General features: G+C 36.8%; 1 protein-coding gene across 1 annotated transcript in view; it reads left to right on the top strand.

Moving 5' to 3' along the window:
• Window positions 1–6901: 6901 nt before the first annotated feature.
• Window positions 6902–23010, top strand: part of LOC128553235 (E3 ubiquitin-protein ligase rnf213-alpha-like) — a gene marked incomplete at both ends in the record, with an annotated part of 54287 nt that continues 38178 nt past the window's right edge. Inside the window, 4 exon segments of the mRNA XM_053534360.1 lie at window positions 6902–7091; window positions 11348–11656; window positions 12141–12441; window positions 15388–15661. Coding sequence (XP_053390335.1) covers window positions 6902–7091; window positions 11348–11656; window positions 12141–12441; window positions 15388–15661 — 1074 coding nt within the window.

Here is a 23010-nt window from a genome sequence, read left to right as displayed (position 1 = left end):
AATTCTTTGCGAATTTTTTCCCCTATTTTCATAAATTGCCTTTACTATATTGCTAAACAATAATAAAACACAAAATAAATCTGTCAGTATCATTTTTTCTAGGGTGCCTCAAGTAAACAGATTTAATGAGACAGAATTCTAACTCCAACATTGAAAAATTAAGGTCGAGTCCTGTGGGACTGTTTTAAATTTTGCTCACTTCATTTAAAAATAACCTTGGGGCAGAAGTAAAACCTACCTACATTTCTTCCACAATATGTAGTCTAAAGAGTAAAGACAAAATAGAGAAATTTTACTGCATGTAACTCTGTATTTTTAAAGATGTCTAACTCTGCCCCTTCTGTTTCAGAGGTAAATCCACTTTGAACAGCAAGAAATCACTTATCAAATGAAAAATTTCCACTTCTACAAGAAATCAATAATAAGTCTTGAAAAAAGTAAAAACTTACAAGAAAAAAAAGGAAAATATTGGTTACAGTGGGGCTTGAACCTACTCCCCCCCCGCCACCCCCTCTTGAAAATTTTCAGTTAAAGTAGGTTTATGGTAGGAATTGAATACTCTTCAAAAAGAGGTACTCTATTACGGGTCTAATACCTTAAATAACAATAACTTAAGCAATAGCACGTGAAATTGGGGACAGAACTCCACCATCCATCAAGGGATTGCAGTGTTACTTGGAATAAATGTTTCCCATAATCAGCTAGATGGTGTGTCATGCACAAGACCCAGAACCCCAGCTCAAAGGTCAGCATCACACTTCTTTTGTTCAGTCCATAACTTTGTTGTGCAAAACAGGATTAAAATATTAGTTGTCACAAATATTTTACAGGATAAAACGATGTGTCTAGCATAAGATGGACGGATAGCTCAGTGGTTTGCACACTGGCCTTCCAATCCTGAGGTCGGGGGTTCGATACCCGGCAGCTGCTCGGGAATTTTCAGAAACGCTTTTTAGCTCACCTGTCACAAAGTGACAAGGTGAGCTTTTGTGATCACGCAGCGTCCGTCGTCCGTGCGTGCGTGCGTCCGTGCGTGCGTGCGTAAACTTTTGCTTGTGGCCACTCTAGAGGTCACATTTTTCATGGGATCTTTATGAAAATTGGTCAGAATGTTCACCTTGATGATATCTAGGTCAAGTTCGAAACTGGGTTACGTGCGGTCAAAAACTAGGTCAGTAGGTCTAAAAATAGAAAAACCTTGTGACCTCTCTAGAGGCCATATATTTCACAAGATCTTCATGAAAATTGGTCAGAATGTTCACCTTGATGATATCTAGGTCAAGTTCGAAACTGGGTCACGTGCCATCAAAAACTAGGTCAGTAGGTCAAATAATAGAAAAACCTTGTGACCTCTCTAAAGGCCATATTTTTCATGGGATCTGTATGAAAGTTGGTCTGAATGTTCATCTTGATGATATCTAGGTCAAGTTCGAAACTGGGTCATGTGCGGTCAAAAACTAGGTCAGTAGGTCTAAAAATAGAAAAACTTTGTGACCTCTCTAGAGGCCATACTTGTAAATGGATCTTCATAAAAATTGGTCTCAATGTTCACCTTGATGATATCTAGGTCAAGTTCAAAAGTGGGTCACGTGTCCTCAAAAAGTAGGTTAGTAGGTCAAATAATAGAAAAACCTTGTGACCTCTCTAAAGGCTATATTTTTCATGGGATCTGTATGAAAGTTGGTCAGAATGTTCATCTTGGTGATATCTAGGTCAAGTTTGAAACTGGGTCATGTGCCATTAAAAACTAGGTCAGTAGGTCTAAAAATAGAAAAACCTTGTGACCTCTTTAGAGGCCATACTTGTGAATGAATCTTCATAAAAATTGGTCAGAATGTTCACCTTGATGATATCTAGATCAAGTTTGAAAGTGGGTCATGTGTCCTCAAAAACTAGGTCAGTAGGTCAAATAATGAAAAAACCTTTTGACCTCTCTAGAGGCCATATTTTTCATGAGAGCTTCATGAAATTTAGTCAGAATTATCATCTTGATGATATCAAGTTAAAATTTGAAACTGGGTCATGTGCCGTCAAAAACTAGGTCAGTAGGTCTAAAAATAGAAAAACCTTGTGACCTCTCTAGAGGCCATATTTTTCATGGGATCTTCATGAAAATTGGTCTCAATGTTCATCTTGATGATATCTAGTTAAAGTTCGAAACTGGGTCACGTGCAGTCACAAACTAGGTCAGTAGTTCAAATAATAGAAAAACCTTGTGACCTCTGTAGAGGCCATATTTTTCATGGGATCTGCATGAAAATTGGTCAGAATGTTCAACTGGATGATATCTAGTTTAAGTTTGAAACTGGGTCACGTGCAGTCCAAAACTAGGTCATTAGGTCAAATAATAGAAAAACCTTGTGACCTCTTTAGAGGTCATATTTTTCATGGGATCTGCATGAAAATTGGTTAGAATGTTCATCTTGATGATATCTAGGTCAAATTCAAAACTGGGTCACGTGCTGTCAAAAACTAGGTCACTAGGTCAGATAATAGAAAAACCTTGTGACCACACTAGAAGCCATATTTTTCATGGGATCTGTATGAAAGTTGGTCTGAATGCTCATCTTGATGATATCTAGGTCAAGTTTGAAACCGGGTCAACTGTGATCAAAAACTAGGTCACTAGGTCTAAAAATAGAAAAACCTTGTGACCTCTCTGGAGGCCATATTTTTCATGAGATCTTCATGAAAATTGATGAGAATGTTCACCTTGATAATATCTAGGTCAAGTACAAAACTGGGTCACATACCTTCAAAAACTTGGTCATTATGTCAAATAATAGAAATACCTTGTGACCTCTCTAGAGGCCATATTTTTCAGTGGATCTTTATGAATATTGGTCAGAATAAACGACGTCATTCTCAGTTCATGTGGGGACAGGTGAGCTATTCAGGACCATCATGGTCCTCTTGTCAGTGTTTCCCACCCAACTAGAGGTGTACTGGTCAGGAACCCAGGCAATCCTTGCGTGTATCAGTGCTATACAGTGGGCACGTTAAAGAACCAAGCTATATGCAACGAATTAGGCTAAGTTAGCCGGACAAGCCTGTATATGATTTCTGATCTCTCTGTCGTGGGGGCTTTGTCTCACTCTGTCCCTCTGGTCAGATCGCTCTGTGTCTGTACTAGTAGAGGATGAATTATGCGCCCTGTGTGGCTCATTTGAACTATGTAAAGAGCCTTTGAACGTGAAATTGATCATGAAAAGGGCGCTATATAAATCTGGTATAATAATAATAATAATGATAATAAATTCTGAACCCTTAGATAAAAGGTCAAGGTCACACTTGGAGGTCAAAGGTCAATACGAGGGCTTGGCGCAAAACTATTGTATCTTGTTCTTTATTTATATACATTTACAATAGTTTTGCACAAAGCCCTCGATTATAGTTTTTTTTACTGTAACTCTGTCATCCAATAAGGAATTTTGATATTACTTAGCACGTTATGTTTCCCATAATGAGACAGCATGTCTTAGGCAACACCCTTATCCCAAACTCAAAGGTCTGGGTCTTAGTCAGATGTGGAAGGTCAATAGGCTCTTTTTTCCTGTCTGGTCCGTAACTCTGTTATCCGTTAAAGGAGTTTAATATTACTTGACGTAAATATTCCCCATAATAAGACAATATGTCATGTGCAATACGCAGACCCCTAGCTAAAAGGTCAAGGTCCGCTTGGAGGTCAAAGGTCAACAGGGTTTCTTTCCAGTCTGGTCTAACTCAATAATCTATGAAGGGATTTTAATATTACTTGGCACAAATGTTCCCTATTGTAAGATGATGTGTCATGCACAACTTTCAGACCCCTGGATTGTAGGTCAAGGTCACACTTTGCAGTCAAATATTGACATGGCATGAACAGGGTCTGTTTCATGTCCCATCCAGAATTCTGTCGTCCATCAAATGAATACATAAATTTTCTTGGCATAAATGTTCCCTATAATCAGACTTAGTGTCATGGGCAAGACCCAGAACCATAGCTCAAAGATCAGCTTCACACTTGGAGATCAAAGGTTGATAGGGCTTTTTTATGCCCCCGAAGGGAGGCATATTAGTTTTCAACTGTCCGTCCGTTAGTTCGTTAGTTAGTTAGTTGGTTCGTCACAACGTTAACTTTTTGCATGAAGGCACTTTACTCGCGAACCACAGCACCCAGGACCTTCAAACTTCACATGCTGATAGTACTTATTGAGTACATCACCCCTACTGACTTTGGGGTCACCAGGTCAAAGGTCAAGGTCACAGGGGCCAACGTTAACTTTTTGCATGAAGGCACTATACTCGCGAACAACTGCAGCCAGGACCTTCAAATTTCACATGCTGATAGTACTTATTGAGTACACCACCCGTACTGACTTTAGGTCACCAGGTCAAAGGTCAAGGTCACAGGGGCCAACGTTAACTTTTTGCATGAAGGCACTTTACTCGCGAACCACTGCACCCAGGACCTTCAAACTTCACATGCTGATAGTACTTATTGAGTACACCACTCTTACTGACATTGGGGTCACCAGGTCAAAGATCAAGGTCACAGGGGTCAACATTAACTTTTTGCATGAAGGCACTTTACTTGCACACCACTTCACCCAGGATCTTCAAACTTTACATGCTGATAGTACTTTATGAGTACACCAACCCTACTGACTTTAAGATCACCAGGTCAAAGGTCAAGGTCAAAGGGGCCAACGTTAACTTTTTGCATGAAGGCACTTTACATGCGAACCACTTCACCCAGGACCTTCAAACTTCACATGCTGATAGTACTTATTGAGTACACCACCCCTACTGACTTTGGGGTCACCAGGTCAAAGGTCAAGGTGCTGCAGGGGCATTTGTCACCATTAGTGACAGCTCTTGTTCCTGTCTGGTCCAGAACTTTGTCATACAAAACAGGATTTAAATATTAGTTGCCACAAATATATCTCAGGATGACGAGATGTGACATGGGCAAAACCTGGAACCTTAACTCAGATGTCAAGGTCACACTTTGAGGTCAAAGGCCAACAGGGATTTTTTCTTGTCCGTTGTTTAACAAAAAATCCTTAGAGATTTTAATATTACTTGGCCAAATGTACCCCATAATAAGACAACACCAAGACCCTTAGCTCAAAGGTCAAGATCACATTTGGAGGTCAATGGTCAACAGGGATTTTTCCTGTCTGTTGTTTAACTGGACAATCCTTATAGGGATTTCAATATTACTTGGCACAAATTTACCCCATAAAAAGACAACATGTCATGCGCAACACCAAGACCCCTAGCTTAAAGGTCAAGGTCACATTTGGATGTCAAAGGTCAATAGAGTTGTTTTCCTAAATGGTCAGTAACTCTGGATCCATTAAGGGATCTTAATATTACTAGTACTTGACACAAATGTTCCCCATAATGAGACAATATGTCATATGCAATACCCAGCCCACTAGCTCAATGGTCAATGTTACTCTTGAAGGTCAAAAGTCAACATTGATCTTTTCCTGTCCAGTCTGTAAAATATTTTAATATATGCTCATGTGTCATATTTACCCATTTTAAAAAAATTGTTGGTGTATTTTCTTAGAAGTACTTCCCTATAATATGTTGATTTCTTACATTGTTTTTCATATTTTCCCACCTGTTTCAAAATTAAATGTTATCAAAGTTAAATGCTTTTTATGCCCCCATATATTTATTCAATAGATCAGTAGATCAAGGACACATTGATCTTGACATTGAAAAAAAGGGCCCTTGGGCCAACTGTCTTCAGACTTCGTAGGATGGTTTTCCTGTGGTCAGTAGATAACTCTTCATATTTAATATATCATTAGGGTTAAAGTCAGGGTCACATTTATGTTGAGGCAGAAAGAAACAGATTTTATATAAAAAGAATGCTTTTCCTGACTGCTTTTTAGCTCAGTATGATGCAAGTTACTAGAGCTATTGTGGTAGCCCTAGTATCAACTTCATATATAGAGAGTTTTTTTTAATGGTTCTCAGCATGCTTACGAGGGTTGTTCATTTAATTCCCGAACGACCGCTCTAAATTTTGACAATATCATCTGATTGTACTGAAATTTTATACAGCGCGAGGTTTTTATATTGTGAATATGTGTAGAAAATATACAAAACAAATTTGCAATAGTTATAGTAACTAAACAACCCAAGGAATGTTGATTGGGCCCGCCCGTAATTTTGTTGATATACTTAATAAACTTTAATATGCTAAAATTCGGAAATTAAATACGTTTTTGAGTGGGAAAACGTCAGACGACATTATAAATTCATTGACGTAATAGCCTGTGCAAAGTTGACGTCATCCATGCACTTGTTTTTAGCTCACCTGATCCAGAACCTTCAATTTTAATAGCATGATTGGACTTATGAAGTAGATGTACACTATTGTTTTTGGGATCCATAGGTCAAAGGTCAGGGTCACAGGGGCCTGATCCTTCAAAATGGTTTCCACTCAATAACTTGAGAACTCTGACCTAGAACCTTTAAACTTGATTGCATGATTTGGCTTGTATAGTAGATGACCCTTAATGTTTTAAGGGTCAGTGGGTCAAAGGTCAAGGTCTCAGGAACATTGGAAATTATCTATGCACAGTAACTTGAGAACCACTTCACCCAGAACCTTCAAATTTCATAGCATTCTTGGGCTTATCTAATAGATGACACCAAATGTTTTTGAGGTCAGTAAATCAAGCATCAAAGTTAAAGGGGCTTGAACCTTGAAAAACGTTTCCACTCAATAGCTTGAGAACCACTTGGACTTGTCATATAGATAATCACCTATGTTTTTGGGGTTAGTAGTGCAAGGTCATAGTGATCATGGGACTGAAAATGTGACATTCCATCATGGGGGGCTTGCAATATTTTCAAAAATCTCTTGTTTGCAAGTTGTTTTGATATCTTTTTTTAGGCAATCACCCAAGGATATGCTGTGGACTATGTAAAATTTTCAGAACACCAAATGCAAAGATTTGGTAGACTACTGACACAGATGTTCAACACAGAGTGGGAAAAAGCTGTCAATCGAAATGCAGAAGAAGAAACAATTTTAATCCATACAATTAATTGGGCTCCCCTGACGCACTATCTCAAAATTTACAGTAAGTAACTTGATCATTTCGTACAAAAACATGCCCAGCATGAGGAGGAACCTATGATGGCCACCAGAATCCTACTTTTTGAAATTTTTCAAATACTAGAGCTTTTGTTTTCACCCTATTGTTGGCATGTGCATATATGTTACAAAAGATTTGCATGTAAACCGGTTTCTCCAAACCGACTAAGCCAAATGCTGTCCACACATGTCTTCAGCATCATAAGATTTCCTTACTTGACAACTAACTATAGTTTTTATTTCATCAAACTTATGCCCCTTTTTGACTTAGAAAGTTTAGTTAAAGTTTTGCATGTACACAAGTTTCTCAAAAAATTCTTGGCAGAATGCTTAAAAACTCCACACATGTTTGTGTCATGTTGATATGACCTAATAGGGCAAGTTAAATAAATCTAGCTTTTATTTTGTCAAAGATAGATAAAAATTCAATGCGAGTTTTGCTTATAACATGTTTCATAGAAACTACTTGACCAAATGAATTTAATTTACAAATGTTTTTAGTCTTACAGGATATTGCCTGACTTGTGAGGTTTCATAACTGTTTCTTTCATTTTGTCAAAATCGTGCCTCATTTTAACTTGGGAATGTTGGTGATGGTTTCACATGTAAGCATGTTTCTCTGAAACCATTGTACTGAGTACTTTCGAAGTCGTCGTAAGACTTTGGCATCTTAAAATGATGACTGAGCCAGATTCCATAACTGCAACTTAATTCTACACAATTATGCTAGGTTTTCAACTTAAAATGTTTTTGTAAAGTCTTTGTATGTTTTGCTAGTGTTATTTAGGAGGAATGTCAGTCATTTTAGCTGACCTGCGAGCTATTGTGATCACCCTGTGTCTCTCATCACCAGTTTGACTGTGCACACTCGATAGGTCACAATTTTGGTCCAATCTTAAAGAAACTTGATTGGAATGTTTCCCTCTATAAAATCTCAGACAAATTTTTACTGGATCATCTGGGGTCAAAAACTAGGTTATTTCATGTGGATTAATTAATAGGAAAATCTTATTAACATTCTATAGACCACATTTTCTACCTTATCTTTATGAAACTTTGTCAGAATGTTTAACGTTACGAATCCTAGGACATGTTCAAAATTTGGTTACCTGAGATTAAAAACTGGGTCACTAGGACAAATCACATCAAAACCTTGTTAACATTATAGAGGCCACATTTTCTGTTTTATCTGTCTAAAGCTTAATGGCAGAATGTTTATCTCTTTGAAGTCTAGGTCAGGTACAAAACTGGATTACCTGAAATTAAAAACTAGGTCACTAGCTCAGATCATAGAAAGACCTTGATTACACTCTAGAGGCCACATTTTCTACTTGATCATCATAAATTATTGTCAGAATATTTGTCACTATAAAATCAAGGTCAAGTTCAAAACTTGGTTACCCAAGGTCTTAAACTAGGTCACTTGGTCAAATCTAGAAAAACACTTTCACACTCTAGAGGCCATATTTACTATTTGATCTTTGTAAAACTCTGTCAGAATGTTTATTTGACATATATGTCAGATTCACAACTGGGCTACCTGATGTCTTTAAGTAGGTCAGTAGATCAAATCATAGAAAAACCTTGTTAATACTTTCGATACCACATTTTCCTTTCGCTCATCATAATTCTTTGTCAGAATGTTTGTCTATGAAATCTAGGTCAAGTTCAAAATCAGGTTACTTGACCAAAAACTAGGTCACTGGGTGGAATCATAGAAACACATTCTTGACACTCTAGAGGCCACATTTTCTATTTTATCCTCTTAAAAGAATGATTTTCTCTATGAAATCTAGGTCAGGATTGAAACTTTAATCTGAGTCAAAAACTATGTCACAAGGACACTAGGTCAAATCATGGAAAGACATTTTTAACAATGAAAAGTATGCATTTCTTATCTGATCTTCAAGAGACTTTGTTGGAATTTTGTCTGTTTAAAATCTAGGACAAATTTGTAACTGGGTCACATGGGATAAAACTATGTCATTAGATCAGATCATAGAAAAACTTCGTTAACACTGTAGAGGTCACTCTTTCAACTTGATTACAAAATGTCAGAATGTTTGTGTGTACGAAAATATTAGTCAAGTTCAGATTTGGGAAGCTTCAGGTTAAAAACTATGTCACTAGGTCAAATAATTGAAAAACTTGGTTAATTATCAGCCTGATTTAAATTAAACATGGCCAGAATGTTAGCCTCAAGGAAATGTAGGTCAAATTGTAGGTTATTTTGGGTAGATCAGGTTAGCAATACAGGGTCTTCAGGGCCCTCATAGTAAAAGTTTTCAGTTCACTTTCAGTTTGCTTGCTAATCATTAAATATTCACTCCCAATAATTTTACCCCCAGATACTGGATTTCGCTCCGTCTGACCGCCTGTAGACGGAATTTGTCTGCGTTATTTCTCAGCAGTTATTTGCAAGATTTCCATCAAAATCTTGTCACTATTACCAGTACCAAGCCTAGTTGTGCATATGCGAAGCAGGTTCCATTTGGATGATTTTTCACTTAGTTATGGCCCTTTACTAATTTTTTCTTCATATGTATATGGAAAAATTTGTCCGCACTATTTGTCAGTCCTTATATGCCAGACTTTTATCAGTCCTTGTAATTATCATTGGTACCAAGTCAAGTTGTGCATGTGCAAAGCACGTTCTATTTGAATGATATTTCACATAGTTATGGCCCTTTATAAATTTTTCCTTCATATGTATATGGCGCTAATTCTCAGTCATTGTATGCCAGACTTTTATCAAACCTTGATATTATTATCATTGGTACCAAGTGTAGTCGTGCATGTGCGAAGCAGTTCCATTTGAATGATTTTTCACAAAGTTATGGTCCTTTATTTGTTTCAAATATGAATAGAGTTACATTGGAAAAAACTTCAATAATTTTTATGCCCCCCAAAGGGAGGCATATAGTTTTTGAACCGTCTGTCCGTCTGTCAGTCTGTCAGTCTGTCGGTCTGTCAGTCTGTCCGCAATTTTCGTGTCCGGTCCATATCTTTGTCATCGATGGATGGATTTTCAAATAACTTGGCATGAATGTGTACCACAGTAAGACGACGTGTCGCGCGCAAGACCCAGGTCCGTAGCTCAAAGGTCGAGGTCACACTTAGACGTTAAAGGATAGTGCATTGATGGGCGTGTCCGGACCATATCTTTGTCATCCATGGATGGATTTTCAAATAACTTGGCATGAATGTGTACCACAGTAAGACGACGTTTCGCGCGCAAGACCCAGGTCCGTAGCTCAAAGGTCAAGGTCACACTTAGACATTAAAGGTCATTTTTCATGATAGTCCAGTCCATATCATTGTCATTCATGCATGGATTTTAAAATAACTAGGCATGAATGTGTGACACAGTAAGATGACGTGTCATGCGCAAGACCCAGCTCTGTAGGTCAAAGGTCCTAAACTCTAACATCGGCCATAACTATTCATTCAAAGTGCCATCGGGGGCATGTGTCATCCTATGGAGACAGCTCTTGTTTAACATATTTCATATGCTGTTAAGTATAACTAGTTGATGACCCTTAGTGATTACATGGTTCCTTGACCATGACCTTGACCTACTGACCTACTTTCATCTTTATTGCCATAAAATTTGGACCACTTGTACAGTTTTGAACACACATCTCAAAACTGAATTTCAGTGACCTTGATTTTTACCTGCTGACCTACTTTCTTCTTTTTAAGGTACAACAATGAAATTTGGAGATGTTATACAGTTTTGCACATCATTTTTTGTGCATCTTTGTACATTTTCACCCTGTACAATATACAAATGCAATGTATCATATTTTCAATACCCCTGTTCCTCTGACAATAAGCTGCTGTCTGGGGGTTATGCATCACCATTAGTGATAGGTGTTGTTATATTAGTAGTGTGTAGAAAATGAAAATAAATCAGTTTCTTAGTCCTCCTTTTTAGACTGCAACAAAATATTTGTCTATTCATTATATGAAGTAAAGTTATTTCCCCATTCTGAATGACTGATAACAGAGGTTAAATAGGATTATTGCCTGCAGTCAGTAACTGACACCTAATGTTTTGGAGGTCAGAAGGTCAAAGGTCAAACTCACAGTGACCTAGAGTCTGAAAGTGGTTCCTCTTTGTTAACTGGTTATGGCTTGGGCCTACAGCATTCGAACTTCGAAAACCACCAGTATTAAATAAATATAAACTTTTACATTATTGATGTTTTATCAACCAGAAAAACTTGTTTTTTTTTAAAGGAAAAGATCAAGAAAAGAAGAAACTCTTAGATGAGGTTTGTGTGGGAAGAATTGTTCAGGTTGTTACACTTATCGAAAACAGATTTCAGCTGATTTGTGACGGGAACATTACTCTGTCCGATTTGAACCTGCTTTCTACAAAGGACAAGAAGTTTGAAGAACTTGCTCAGCTTGTTTATTCTGAAAAAGAATTGCCAGCTGGCTATATTCCAAAAGTTTTACAAGTGCGACAGAAGGAAATGCAGGCTTTCCATATTCAAGCTGAGCAGATGACTGTTTTGACATCACTTTGTCAGCATCTTGAAAATGGTAAGGGAACAATTTGTGTTTAATTGACATCGCAGCTCTAAGGAAATGAAATATATGTCAAAGAGAAAAGTTATGTATCTTATCTGTTCAAAGTTAAAAGCTTGTAACTTCATTGATGAGAAGTGTGGAAGCAAACAATAAATGATGTCTTGAAATATCTTAGCTTGGGAAATAGTCATATCTTCATGGCTAAAAGTTTCAGGTTTTGTAAAAGGAAATACTAGTACTGTAGTAGTTTTATAGTATTAGGAATGTATTTTTAGCTTGATTATAACCCTTTCATAAGTGTAAGTGATGCCATTACATTACTGAGCAAGGTTCTGCCCAATTTTATACTTGTTAAAAAGTATTATGTAGAAGGGAATTTATATTATTTATATCAAATGGACAACAAAACATTTCACAATTACAACATCACTAATAGTGCAAACAACTTCAACAAGTTGCCACAAGTTGTGTAAATTCTGTTCCTTATGCATTTTAGTTGATAGAACGGAAGTTGATGATGTTCTCAAGAAGACAGGAAATGGAGCAAAAGCTTGTAAAGTGAGTGATTTCTGTGTACCAGCTGTTGTCAAGAAAGTTGAAAACATTGAAAATTTCCAGCCAAAGCTGTGTGCCTTTGATGTTTCACAGCCTGTTTTAGAAATGCTTCCAGAACTTCAAAAGTGCAATGAAAGCAGTGTTTTCTTTTCTTTATGGGGAGATTGCTGCCGTGAACTGAGAAACCAGTGTACAACATTAGAAGATGTCTCAAAGAGGGTGTGGCAACCAGTTAGAACGATGTAAGACTCTTTGCATGTATTATTGATGGTGTGGCTAAATATTTAAAATACTATTTTTGAAGAGGTTGTTTGTTTGCTTTATTTTTATATGCCCGTTTGAAAAACGGGACGTATTATGGGAACGCCCCTGGCGGGCGGATGGGCGGGCGGGCGGCATCCACAGACTTTGTCCGGAGCATATCTTCTACATGCGTGGAGGGATTTTGATGAAACTTGGCACAGTTGTTCACCATTATGAGACGGAGTGTCATGCTAAAGAACCAGGTCCCTAGGTCTAAGGTCAAGGTCACACTTAGAGGTCAAAGGATACAAGAATGAAAAATTCAAGAATGACTTTGTCTGGAGCATATCTTCTTCATGCATGGAAGAATTTTGATGTAACTTGGCACAATTGTTCACCATCATGAGAGGGAGTGTCATGCGCAAGAACCAGGTCCCTAGGTGTAAGGTCAAGGTCACACTTAGAGGTCAAAGGATACAAGAATGAAAACTTTGTCCGGAGCATATCTTCTTCATGCATTAAAGGACTTTGATGTAGCTTGGCACAATTATTCACAAGCATGAGATGGAGTGTCATGCGCAAGAACCAGGTCCCTAGATCTAAGGTCAAGGTCACACTTAGAGGCCAAAGGTCAGATACAAGAATGACTTTGTCAGGAGCATTTCTTCTTCATGCATGGAGGGATTTTGATGTAACTTGACACAATTGTACACCATCATGAGACAGAGTGTCATGCACTCGTCCCTTCTTTTGAATTACTTCCCTTTGTTGTTACTATAAATAGCTTATATTGTAACTTTTTCATTACTACCTGGTAAGGATTTTTATATGGACTTGTTTTTTTTTGATTTTTTTTTTCTCTTTAAAGATTAACTTCCCTTAGTTGTTACTATAAATAACTTACATTGTAACTTTTTTATAATTGACCATAGGGAAAAATCAAGACCACTTTTCTGTGGTACAACATTGATATTACTTTCAACTTTTGGGTGTATTTTAAGGTATCTCTACCTGGTAAGGATTTTTTTTGTGGACTTAGAAAAATACACAAATTACAATAATTTCTAAACAAAACATTGTAAACAACTACAAAATTAAAATTCCATTTGCAAATACAGGTGCTAGTGTAAAGAAATTTGCTGTGACGGGCGTATATTGTGACATTCTGGCACTCTTGTTACCTATTGTCTTGCTATCCTTGGATAAACTTGTTTTGGAAATGCTGTTGCAGATACAATATATATGGAATATTAAAATCTGTATTTTAAAATAAAACTAAAAGCATTATAAAGCTTTAAATACTATGAGCTCTTGTTTCACTTTGAAAGCAAAGTTTCATATTTAAATAAACATGACTGTATAGGAATTTTCTTTAATATGTTCAGAAAATCATGCCTGTACCAATCCTCAGTTTGTAAGGTTAATTTAAGTTATCTCAAAAATATTATTGGAAAGCAGGGTCCCTTGTAATTTGAGATACAGAGTTTCAATTTAAACATTATGTAGTTTGGTGAAAAATGATAGAGATACTTATTAAACTGACAAGTACAGTGAAACACCGCTCGCTCGAGGTCGCAAGGGGATGAGCAAAATGCTCGAGTTATCCATGGTTTCGAGCGACCCAAACATTGACCAACATACGAAGAAAATTGAAGTTTGTTTTACCAACTGTCATCGAGACCATTTGCTGAGGAAACGGTGATGCGTTATAATAACACACTCGTGACATTTTCAAAAAAACGTATTACAAACGTTATTTATGAGAGATCGTAAATGGCACATGTGAAGAAACAGCTAAGACATTTTTTTATTTGAAATACTGTAATCGAATTCGCAATTTTCTTTTCCAAAATAAGATCTCATTATTATCGTCTCAATTTTATGAAAATGCTATCTTATTTCCTTTATTTGCATGCAAACAACTGTTGATTAACATATTAAGATCTCATAATTATCTCCTCGATCCCGCAGAAAAAAAGTAATAATTAATAACAATTTTGATCAATAAAATGTTTCTTCCACCTTTCATCAATAATTAATCTCATTATCAGATCAAATATACCGACAAACAAACATTTAAGATAGTCGGGGTATAGACCATGCAATTTTCACGATGTGAGAAAATTTTAAATTAACCGATACATTCTGACCGCCGATGGTGTGAAAAATTTTGACACCTCTGCTCGAGTTTGCCATAAGCAACAAAGAGTAAGTTAATACCCAGGGACCAGGTGTCATACTCGAGCGATCGAGTTATCGATGCTCGACCCAGCCATGGTAATTTCACATAGAAAATAGAAGGAAATCGGCCGGGACCACATGAATTGCTCGAGCGAGCCCGGGTGCTCGAGCCATCGATGCTCGAGCGAGCGGTGTTTCACTGTAATTACTGCTTATTAACAGTTTTGTTAAGTTTTCATTAGGGTAAATGAGTTTTGCATGTTCGATTAGCTAGAAGTGGCGTCATTTATCCAGAAAACCTAGAATAAAGCCTGGAGGCTGTTATATGGAAAGCATTTAATATATCCAGTGTATTATTTGTTAAGCAGTCAGTGCAGCTGTCTTTCTTAATGTTAATGTTAACAATAGATAAATTTGATGAAGACCTATACATTTTATTTAGCCATATAATTGAAAATAGGTTAATTTACAATAATTATCATGAAAAGTTTCAACAAAATCCACGTTGTTAAACTTTTTCTGTGTGAAAATGTCATCAAAAGTGCTGTTTTTCCAATATGGGAATTGACCCGAGGAGCAATATTTTCAAATCAGTGTTATTTAAAATCAAGCAAAGAACCCACCCTATGTTTTTTATTAGCTGAATTTCTTCTGGTTGCAATGAAGCTATCTTAATAGTTATAGTTTTGTTGTAGATGATGATCGGTAGCATAAATATTTGACAGCTTAATAAAAGAAACTGTAATTGCATTTATTTATTAAAGGTGGTTACAGATAGCTGGTTTAATTGTAACAGGAGATATCAATTTTAAAGACTTTGAGAAGCAAATAGGTAAAACATTCAAAGATAACTACGGACAAATGGAGGTAGAATTAAGGACAATGAGGATCCCTGAAAGAAAAATCAAGCAGCGGTTAGACCAGTTAAAAAAATACAGACAGCTGGAAACATGTGTGAAGGGAGCAAAAACAATCCTTAAATTTGCCAGAGAATATGGGTTAAAGGGTGATTTTCACCAGATTGAAGTCATTGCACAAGTAAGTTTTATTCAGTTTTATTTATGAGTAAATGTGCTATCACTTAATGACAAACTGGTGGTAGATAAAACAAACGGATTGCCAGTGAGAGAAACAGATTGTTAACTGCTAGTATCAAATTTTTGATTATGCTTTTTTCAATTTCTGTTGAATCTACAACCATTATTAGTCCCTTTGTCATATGATTTTAAATTTTAAATGATTATATAACTTTATACTGATTTTTAGCTCACCTGAGCAATGCTCAGGTGAGTTTTTCTGATCACTCGCTGTCCGGCGTCTGTCGTCTGTCTGTCTGTCTGTCTGTGTCATCTGTCAACATTTAGCTTGTGTATGCGATAGTGGCTGTATTTTTCAACTGATCTTCATGAAATTTGGTCAGAATTATAATCTTGATGAAATCTAGGCTGAGTTCGAAAATGGGTCATCTGGGATCAAAAACTAGGTCACTAGGTCAAATCAAAGAAAAACCTTGTGTATGCAATAGAGGCTGTATTTTTCAATTGATCTTCATGAATTTTAGTCAGAATGATTATCTTAATGAAATCTAGGCAGAGTTCGAAAATGGGTCATCTCGGGTCAAAAACTAGGTCGCTAGGTCAAATCAAAGAAAAACCTTGTGTATGCGATAGAGGCTGTATTTTTCTATTAATCTTCATGAATTTTGGTCAGAATGATTACCTTGATGAAATCTAGGCCGAATTTGAAAATGGGTCATCTGGGATCAAAAACTAGGTCACTAGGTCAAATCAAAGAAAAACCTTGTGTATGTGTTAGAGGCTGTATTTTTCAACTAATCTTCATGAATTTTGGTCAGAATGATTACTTCGATGAAATCTAGGCCGAGTTTGAAAATGGGTCATCTTGGGTCAAAAACTAGGTCACTAGGTCAAATCAAAGAAAAACCTTGTGTATGCGATAGAGGCTGTATTTTTAGCTCACCTGTCACATAGTGACAGGGTGAGCTTTTGTGATCGCCCTTCGTCCGTCGTCCGTCCGTCGTCCGTCGTCCGTCCACAATTTCTTGTCTGCACGATAGAGGTTTCATTTATGATTTTATTTTAACCAAACTTGCACACAACTTGTATCACCATAAGATCTCGGTTCCTTTCTTGAACTGGCCAGATCCCATTATGTGTTCCAGAGTTATGGCCCCTGAAAGGGCCAAAATTAGCTATTTTGACCTTGTCTGCACAATAGCAGCTTCATTTATGATTTGATTTTTACCAAACTTGCACAGAACTTGTATCACCATAAGATCTCGGTTCCTTTCTTGAACTGGCCAGATTCCATTATGGGTTCCAGAGTTATGGCCCCTGAAAGGGCCAAAATTAGCTATTTTGACCTTGTCTGCACAGTAGCAGCTTTATTTATGATTTGATTTTTACCAAACTGGCACACAACTTGTATCACCATAAGATCTTGGTTCCTTTCTTGAACTGGCGAGATTCCATTATGGGTTCCAGAGTTATGGCCCCTGAAAGGGCCAGAATTAGCTATTTTGACCTTGTCTGCACAATAGCAGCTTCATTTATGATTTGATTTTAACCAAACTGGCCTACAACTTGTATCACCATAAGATCTTGGTTCCTTTCTTGAACTGGCGAGATTCCATTATGGGTTCCAGAGTTATGGCCCCTGAAAGGGCCAAAATTAGCTATTTTGACCTTGTCTGCACAGTAGCAGCTTTATTTATGATTTGATTTTTACCAAACTGGCACACAACTTGTATCACCATAAGATCTCAGTTCCTTTCTTGAACTGGCCAGATCCCATTATGGGTTCCAGAGTTATGGCCCCTAAAAGGGCCAAAATTAGCTATTTTGACCTTGTCTGCACAATAGCAGCTTCATTTATGATTCGATTTTAACCAAACTTGCACACAACTTGTATCACCACAAGATCTTGGTTCCTTTCTTGAACTGGCCAGATTTCTTCATGGGTTCCAGAGTTATGTCCCCTTAAAGGTCCAAAATTGGCTATTTTGGCTTTTGCAGCCATATAGAGACTTCATTTATGGTTTTATTTGATACAAACTTCCAAAATAACTTCAACAACAATAATTCTTGGATTCCATGACAAATCAGATCCAAGCGTAGGTTCAGAGTTATTTTATATCTGATTACCTCCCCTGATTGTAATCAAAATGGATTTATATCAGTAAGTACTTATAGTACTTATTTGAAATTTCATTATTGTCATTAGTTGGACTGAGCCAATCAGGGTAGATAACTATGGACTGATTTTATGTCATATTACCTCCCTTTATTTCAAATTAATATGGGTATATCTCCGTAACTAATGAAAATACTGATCTGAAATTTCATTTATGTCAACAGATTTATTTGGCAGATCCTTCTTTTCTTCACTTACAATAATTTTTTTTTTAATTACTTCCCTTTTACGTTACTATAAATAGCTTATTTTTAGTAACTTTTTTATTATTGGCCATAGGGAAAAACCGAGACCACTTTTCTGTGGTACAACATGGATGGTACCTCCAATTTGTAGGTTTATTTTGACATATCTCTACCTTGTAAGAATTTTTTTTTTCTTTTTGGTTAAATTTCTTCCCTTTGTTGTTACTGTCCTTTGGACTTAGATATTTTTTCTGAGGACCTTCTTGTCCTCAAGTGCAGTGATAACAGGTGAGCGATATAGGGCCATCATGGCCCTCTTGTTCAATTAATCTTCATGAATTTTGGTCAGAATGATTACCTTGATGAAATCTAGGCCGAGTTCGAAAACGGGTCATCTGGGATCAGAAACTAGGTCACTAGGTCAAATCAAAGAAAAACCGTGTGTATGCGATAGAGGCTGTATTTTTCAATTAATCTTCATGAATTTTGGTCAGAATGATTGCCTTGATAAAATCTAGGTCAGGTTTGAATATGGGTCATCTGGGTTTAAAAAGTAGGTCACTAGGCCAAATCAAAGAAAAACCTTGTGTATGCGATAGAGGCTGTATTTTTCAATTGATCTTCATCAAATTTGGTCAGAATGATTGCCTTGATGAAGTCTAGATCAAGTTTGAATATGGGTTATCTGGGCCAAAAAGTAGGTCACTAGGTCAGATCAAAGAAAAACCTTGTGTATGCGATAGAGGCTAAATTTTTTCAACTGATCTTCATGAAATTTTGTCAGAATGGTTGCCTTGATGAAATCTAGGTCAAGTTCGAATATGGGTAGTCTGGGGTCAAAAACTAGGTCACTAGGTCAAATCAAAGAAAAACCTTGTGTATGCGATAGAGGCTGTATTTTGCAATTGATCTTCATGAAATTTGGTCAGAATGATAGCCTTGATGAAATCTAGGTCAAGTTCGTATATGGGTCATCTGTGGTCAAAAACTAGGTCACTAGGTCAAATCAAAGAAAATACTTATTTACACTCAAGATTTTTGCTCCAATTTTAATGATAATTGGTCAGAATATTTTTTCCATGAGATCACTAGGTCAAACATGTTTACACTGTTATGGTGTTTTATGGTGTGTTTCTCAGGTGAGCGACCTAGGGCCATCTTGGCCCTCTTGTTTCTGAGTCCTCTTGCAGTAAGTTTGACAAAGTCAAAATGTGCTCAACGTGAGCTAATGTGATTGCCTCAAATCTGGCAGTGTCCCACAACTGTCAAGCAGTTTTCCAATTGACACTCTAGAGGTCACAATTTTTGCCCAGTTTTAATGAAACTTGGTCACATTGTTGTCCTTAATAAAAATATTGGATAAGTTTTGTATTAGGTCATCTGAGGTCAAAAGCTAGGTCACTGTCAGATCATAGAGAAACCTTGTTAACACTCTTAAGAAACCAAATGTGTAAAAAACTGTCACAAGGTCAAATCATAGAAATTTCTTTTGACATATTTTACAAATATATGTCAAGTTCAAAACTCAGTTATTGGATTAATAAAAATCTTGATTAACACATTAGAGGACACATAACCTGATTTACTTCATCATGGTTAGGTTTAGGGAAAATATGAGTCAGGCAGTCAGTTAGCTCAGTCAGTAAAGCACTCACCCTGTTAGTGTGTGGTCTGGGTTTGAGCCCTGGACTGACTGCACATTTTTCCCACCCTGTGACATTTGGCCCCGAACGTTGGACCATGGCATATTTGCTTTGTCGGTCTTTTAATGCTTGCAGAATTGGATGGCGAATTTCCAATTTGTTGGGGTGTATATTGCGGTACAAACTTGGTCATGTAGGGAAGAACTTGAATCAGGCAGCTAGTTAGCTCAGTCGGTAGAGCATTTGCTCAAGTGAGTGGTCCTTTGAAACCTTTGTGATCCTTTGGAAGCACAGAATGCAACCAAGCAAAGCGTCAATTGGTCAAATGTCATGTCATAGATTGTCCTTTCTGTTATTTTGATATGCATGGAACACTCTCATTTTATTTGGCAGGTATGTTTGATTAAATAAAACTTTGTGTCTTAAAGGTCAAGGTCACACTTTAGTGTCAAAACATGTATTCTGTACATTTTTGCCCTTTGGAAATCAGAATTCTAGTTATTAAGAGATGTAGGGTCCTCTGTGGCTGAGTGATCAAGTCACTTGCCCTCACCAATGTGGGTTTGAAACATAACCTTAGTAGTAGAATTCTTTCATTTGAGGAAGTTATCCAACTGGCTTATGGAGGTCGTTGGTTCTGCCTAGGTGCTCGCTCATGATGAAATAATGTTCAGACAGGCACTTGAGGTCTTCCCCCACCAGCAAAAGCTGTAAAGTTGCCATATAACCTATAATTGTGTAGGTATGACAAACTAAGAAATATTATGAAAAGTTGAAGGCTTCATTAGATAATGGTGTAATGGTTATCTATTGCTCGATCTACCTTTTCTGTAATAAGAGTTTTTCTTGATTTCTCTTTAAATATAAGCCAATACAGTTCATACAAAATTATTTTAAAAAAACTTTTTTGGTGTTTATGGGAACTTAAAAAAACCCAGAATATCTTTATTAGTCCCCTACTGGTTGAAAACCAGTTTCGGGGACTATAGGAATGCGCTTTTCCGTCATTCCGTCCGTCCGTCTGTCCGCTCTTACGAGAGCTACATTGTGGGGTGAGCGGTAGGGTAAATCCATCAAATTTCGGTCAGTCCGGATAACTCGGACACTTTCAGTTTCAATGCTATTTTTATGTTAAATAGTCCAATCAAGACCGTTCTTTCGTATGGAATTCCCAGAATTTTTATGTACACACTGGGTGATATCCAAAAATAGAAAATTCACACGTGACACTAAATTGTACATGCGCAGTTGTTATATACACCCACGCTTCCTTTTCCGCAGCGCAAAGTTTTTGTGGCGGCAAGTTTGAATATAGTCGGAAACAATCTTCAACATCTGGGTTTGTATCTCACTTTTACTTCAATGTTATGTTTTTATTTTACTTAACAGACGTTCATATATTGTGATAAGAGTATATTTAATGGTGAATATCGTTTAATTAGTAATATTTTTAACAAAACATTATCTGTCCGAATTTCCCAGTTCTAAAATATACGGTCCTTAAATCTCGGACGTCAAAAATCTCGTATCCTTTATAATTCGGACGCTGCTTTAATGGCATGGTTCTTGAAATATTTCAAAATACCCAGCATAGCTAAATTCGTTTATCTTCTGTTTTAGGGGCATGAATGCACTACTGAACCTAAGAAATCGGGAAATCAGCGGCAGAATGTGTACTATTCATATTAAACAAACATTAAAAGAAACATTATGTCACATGTTTAATCATGAATATATATATGACCATCCCCTAATATTCAGTATCTTAAAACATCTTTTACAAAGAATCGACTCCGATATGTGGATTGTCTCTGAGATACATCATTTATTGCTTAGAATGGAAATGGATGAAGATAGCAGTATAGTCTGGCTAGCTTCGCGATATGCAAAGTCCTGCAATGATCTTCACATGCTCCGCCTCGTTGATGAAGTCAAGAAGAATTCACTTTGATTCTTTGTTATTGTATTTTCTTAGATATAGACATGTACTTCACAATGTCTCATAACTGTCAGAGATGATAACATGTAATAAAATACAAGTATTTGTAATAAAGTTTAACATCTTAAATTGTTTCTTTTACGTTCTTCTACGCTTTCAGAAATGCCTAGAACATATACTCATAAGAAACGAGGCAAGACAATGAACTATGATACAAAACAACTAGCTGATGCCTTGAAAGCGCATCAAAATGGGATGTCCATCAGAGAAGCTTCAAAAGCGTACAATATCCCAAAATCAACACTAGCTGACAGGGCTAGTGGCAGATATGAGGTAAATGTAACTCATGGTCGTCCGTGTGCGATACCAATTGAAGTTGAAAAGAAAATTGTCGAAACAGTGAAAGTAGCCGCTGAGAGGGGAATTGGAATTTCGCGGAAGCAGTTGCTACTTAGGACAAACGTGTTGTGCCAACGCATTCAGGTACATAGAGTAGTATGAAACTTCTTCATTTTTTTAATTTGAATAAGACTTTTGCTTTACTTGCCTTGTTCAGGGCATTGTCCTGCTCAAGTCCCGAGTAATATTTTTCTACTATTAAAGATATCTATTGGGCATATTTCACTAAAATATTTTTTCTCTCGATATTTACTTCAAATGAATAAAATCCTTATCAATTGTATTAAGCTTTACTAAATGAAGAAATTATGCTTGCAAATAGGGCTACATTCGTAATAAAATGCCGTGCAGTAACAGTTGATTGTTAAAAAACAGCCAGTTCTTTTAATGGTAGTACATATTTATACTGTATTTATCTATGAATGTACAGAGTGTGCACTATTTTATACCTAATATATAGTATTGTAATGACAAATAAACTTGTTGATTTTCTGTTAACATTAAATTAAGTCAATGTTCATTTTTAATTAGCATGATCGTTTTATTTAAAACGGATAACATAATAATACATGGAAATATCAAATGGATGATAAGAATGTGTGGTAGAATGTTTCTATTAATTACTTTCTAGGTGCATACATCCTATAAGAACTTCCACGCAGGTAAAAACTGGTGGGAAGGCCTCAAGAGACGTCATGGGCTTACACTTAGACAGCCAGAGCGCCTCGGTAGTACGCGTTGTCGTATGATGAATCGTGAAGTTGTAGGAAAGTATTTTGAGGCATTGTCAAACATCATTACTTCCTCAAACTTGAATGACAAGCCAGAATTCATCTGGAATTGTGACGAGACCAGCAAGAATTTTGAACACAATCCAATTAAAGTTGTTTCTGGTATAGGTGCTAAAAATGTATGTGGTAGAACAAGTAGCAAATCTACTAATATAACCATTATGGCATGTGTTAACGCAGCCGGCAAAGCTATGCCACCCATGTTTATAGTAAAGGG

The sequence above is a fragment of the Mercenaria mercenaria genome, unplaced genomic scaffold, assembly GCF_021730395.1.
Source record: "Mercenaria mercenaria strain notata unplaced genomic scaffold, MADL_Memer_1 contig_3615, whole genome shotgun sequence".
NCBI classification, from domain to species: domain Eukaryota; kingdom Metazoa; phylum Mollusca; class Bivalvia; order Venerida; family Veneridae; genus Mercenaria; species Mercenaria mercenaria.
Note: the sequence above shows the minus strand (reverse complement) of the source record. Positions and strands in the feature narration are given on the sequence as shown.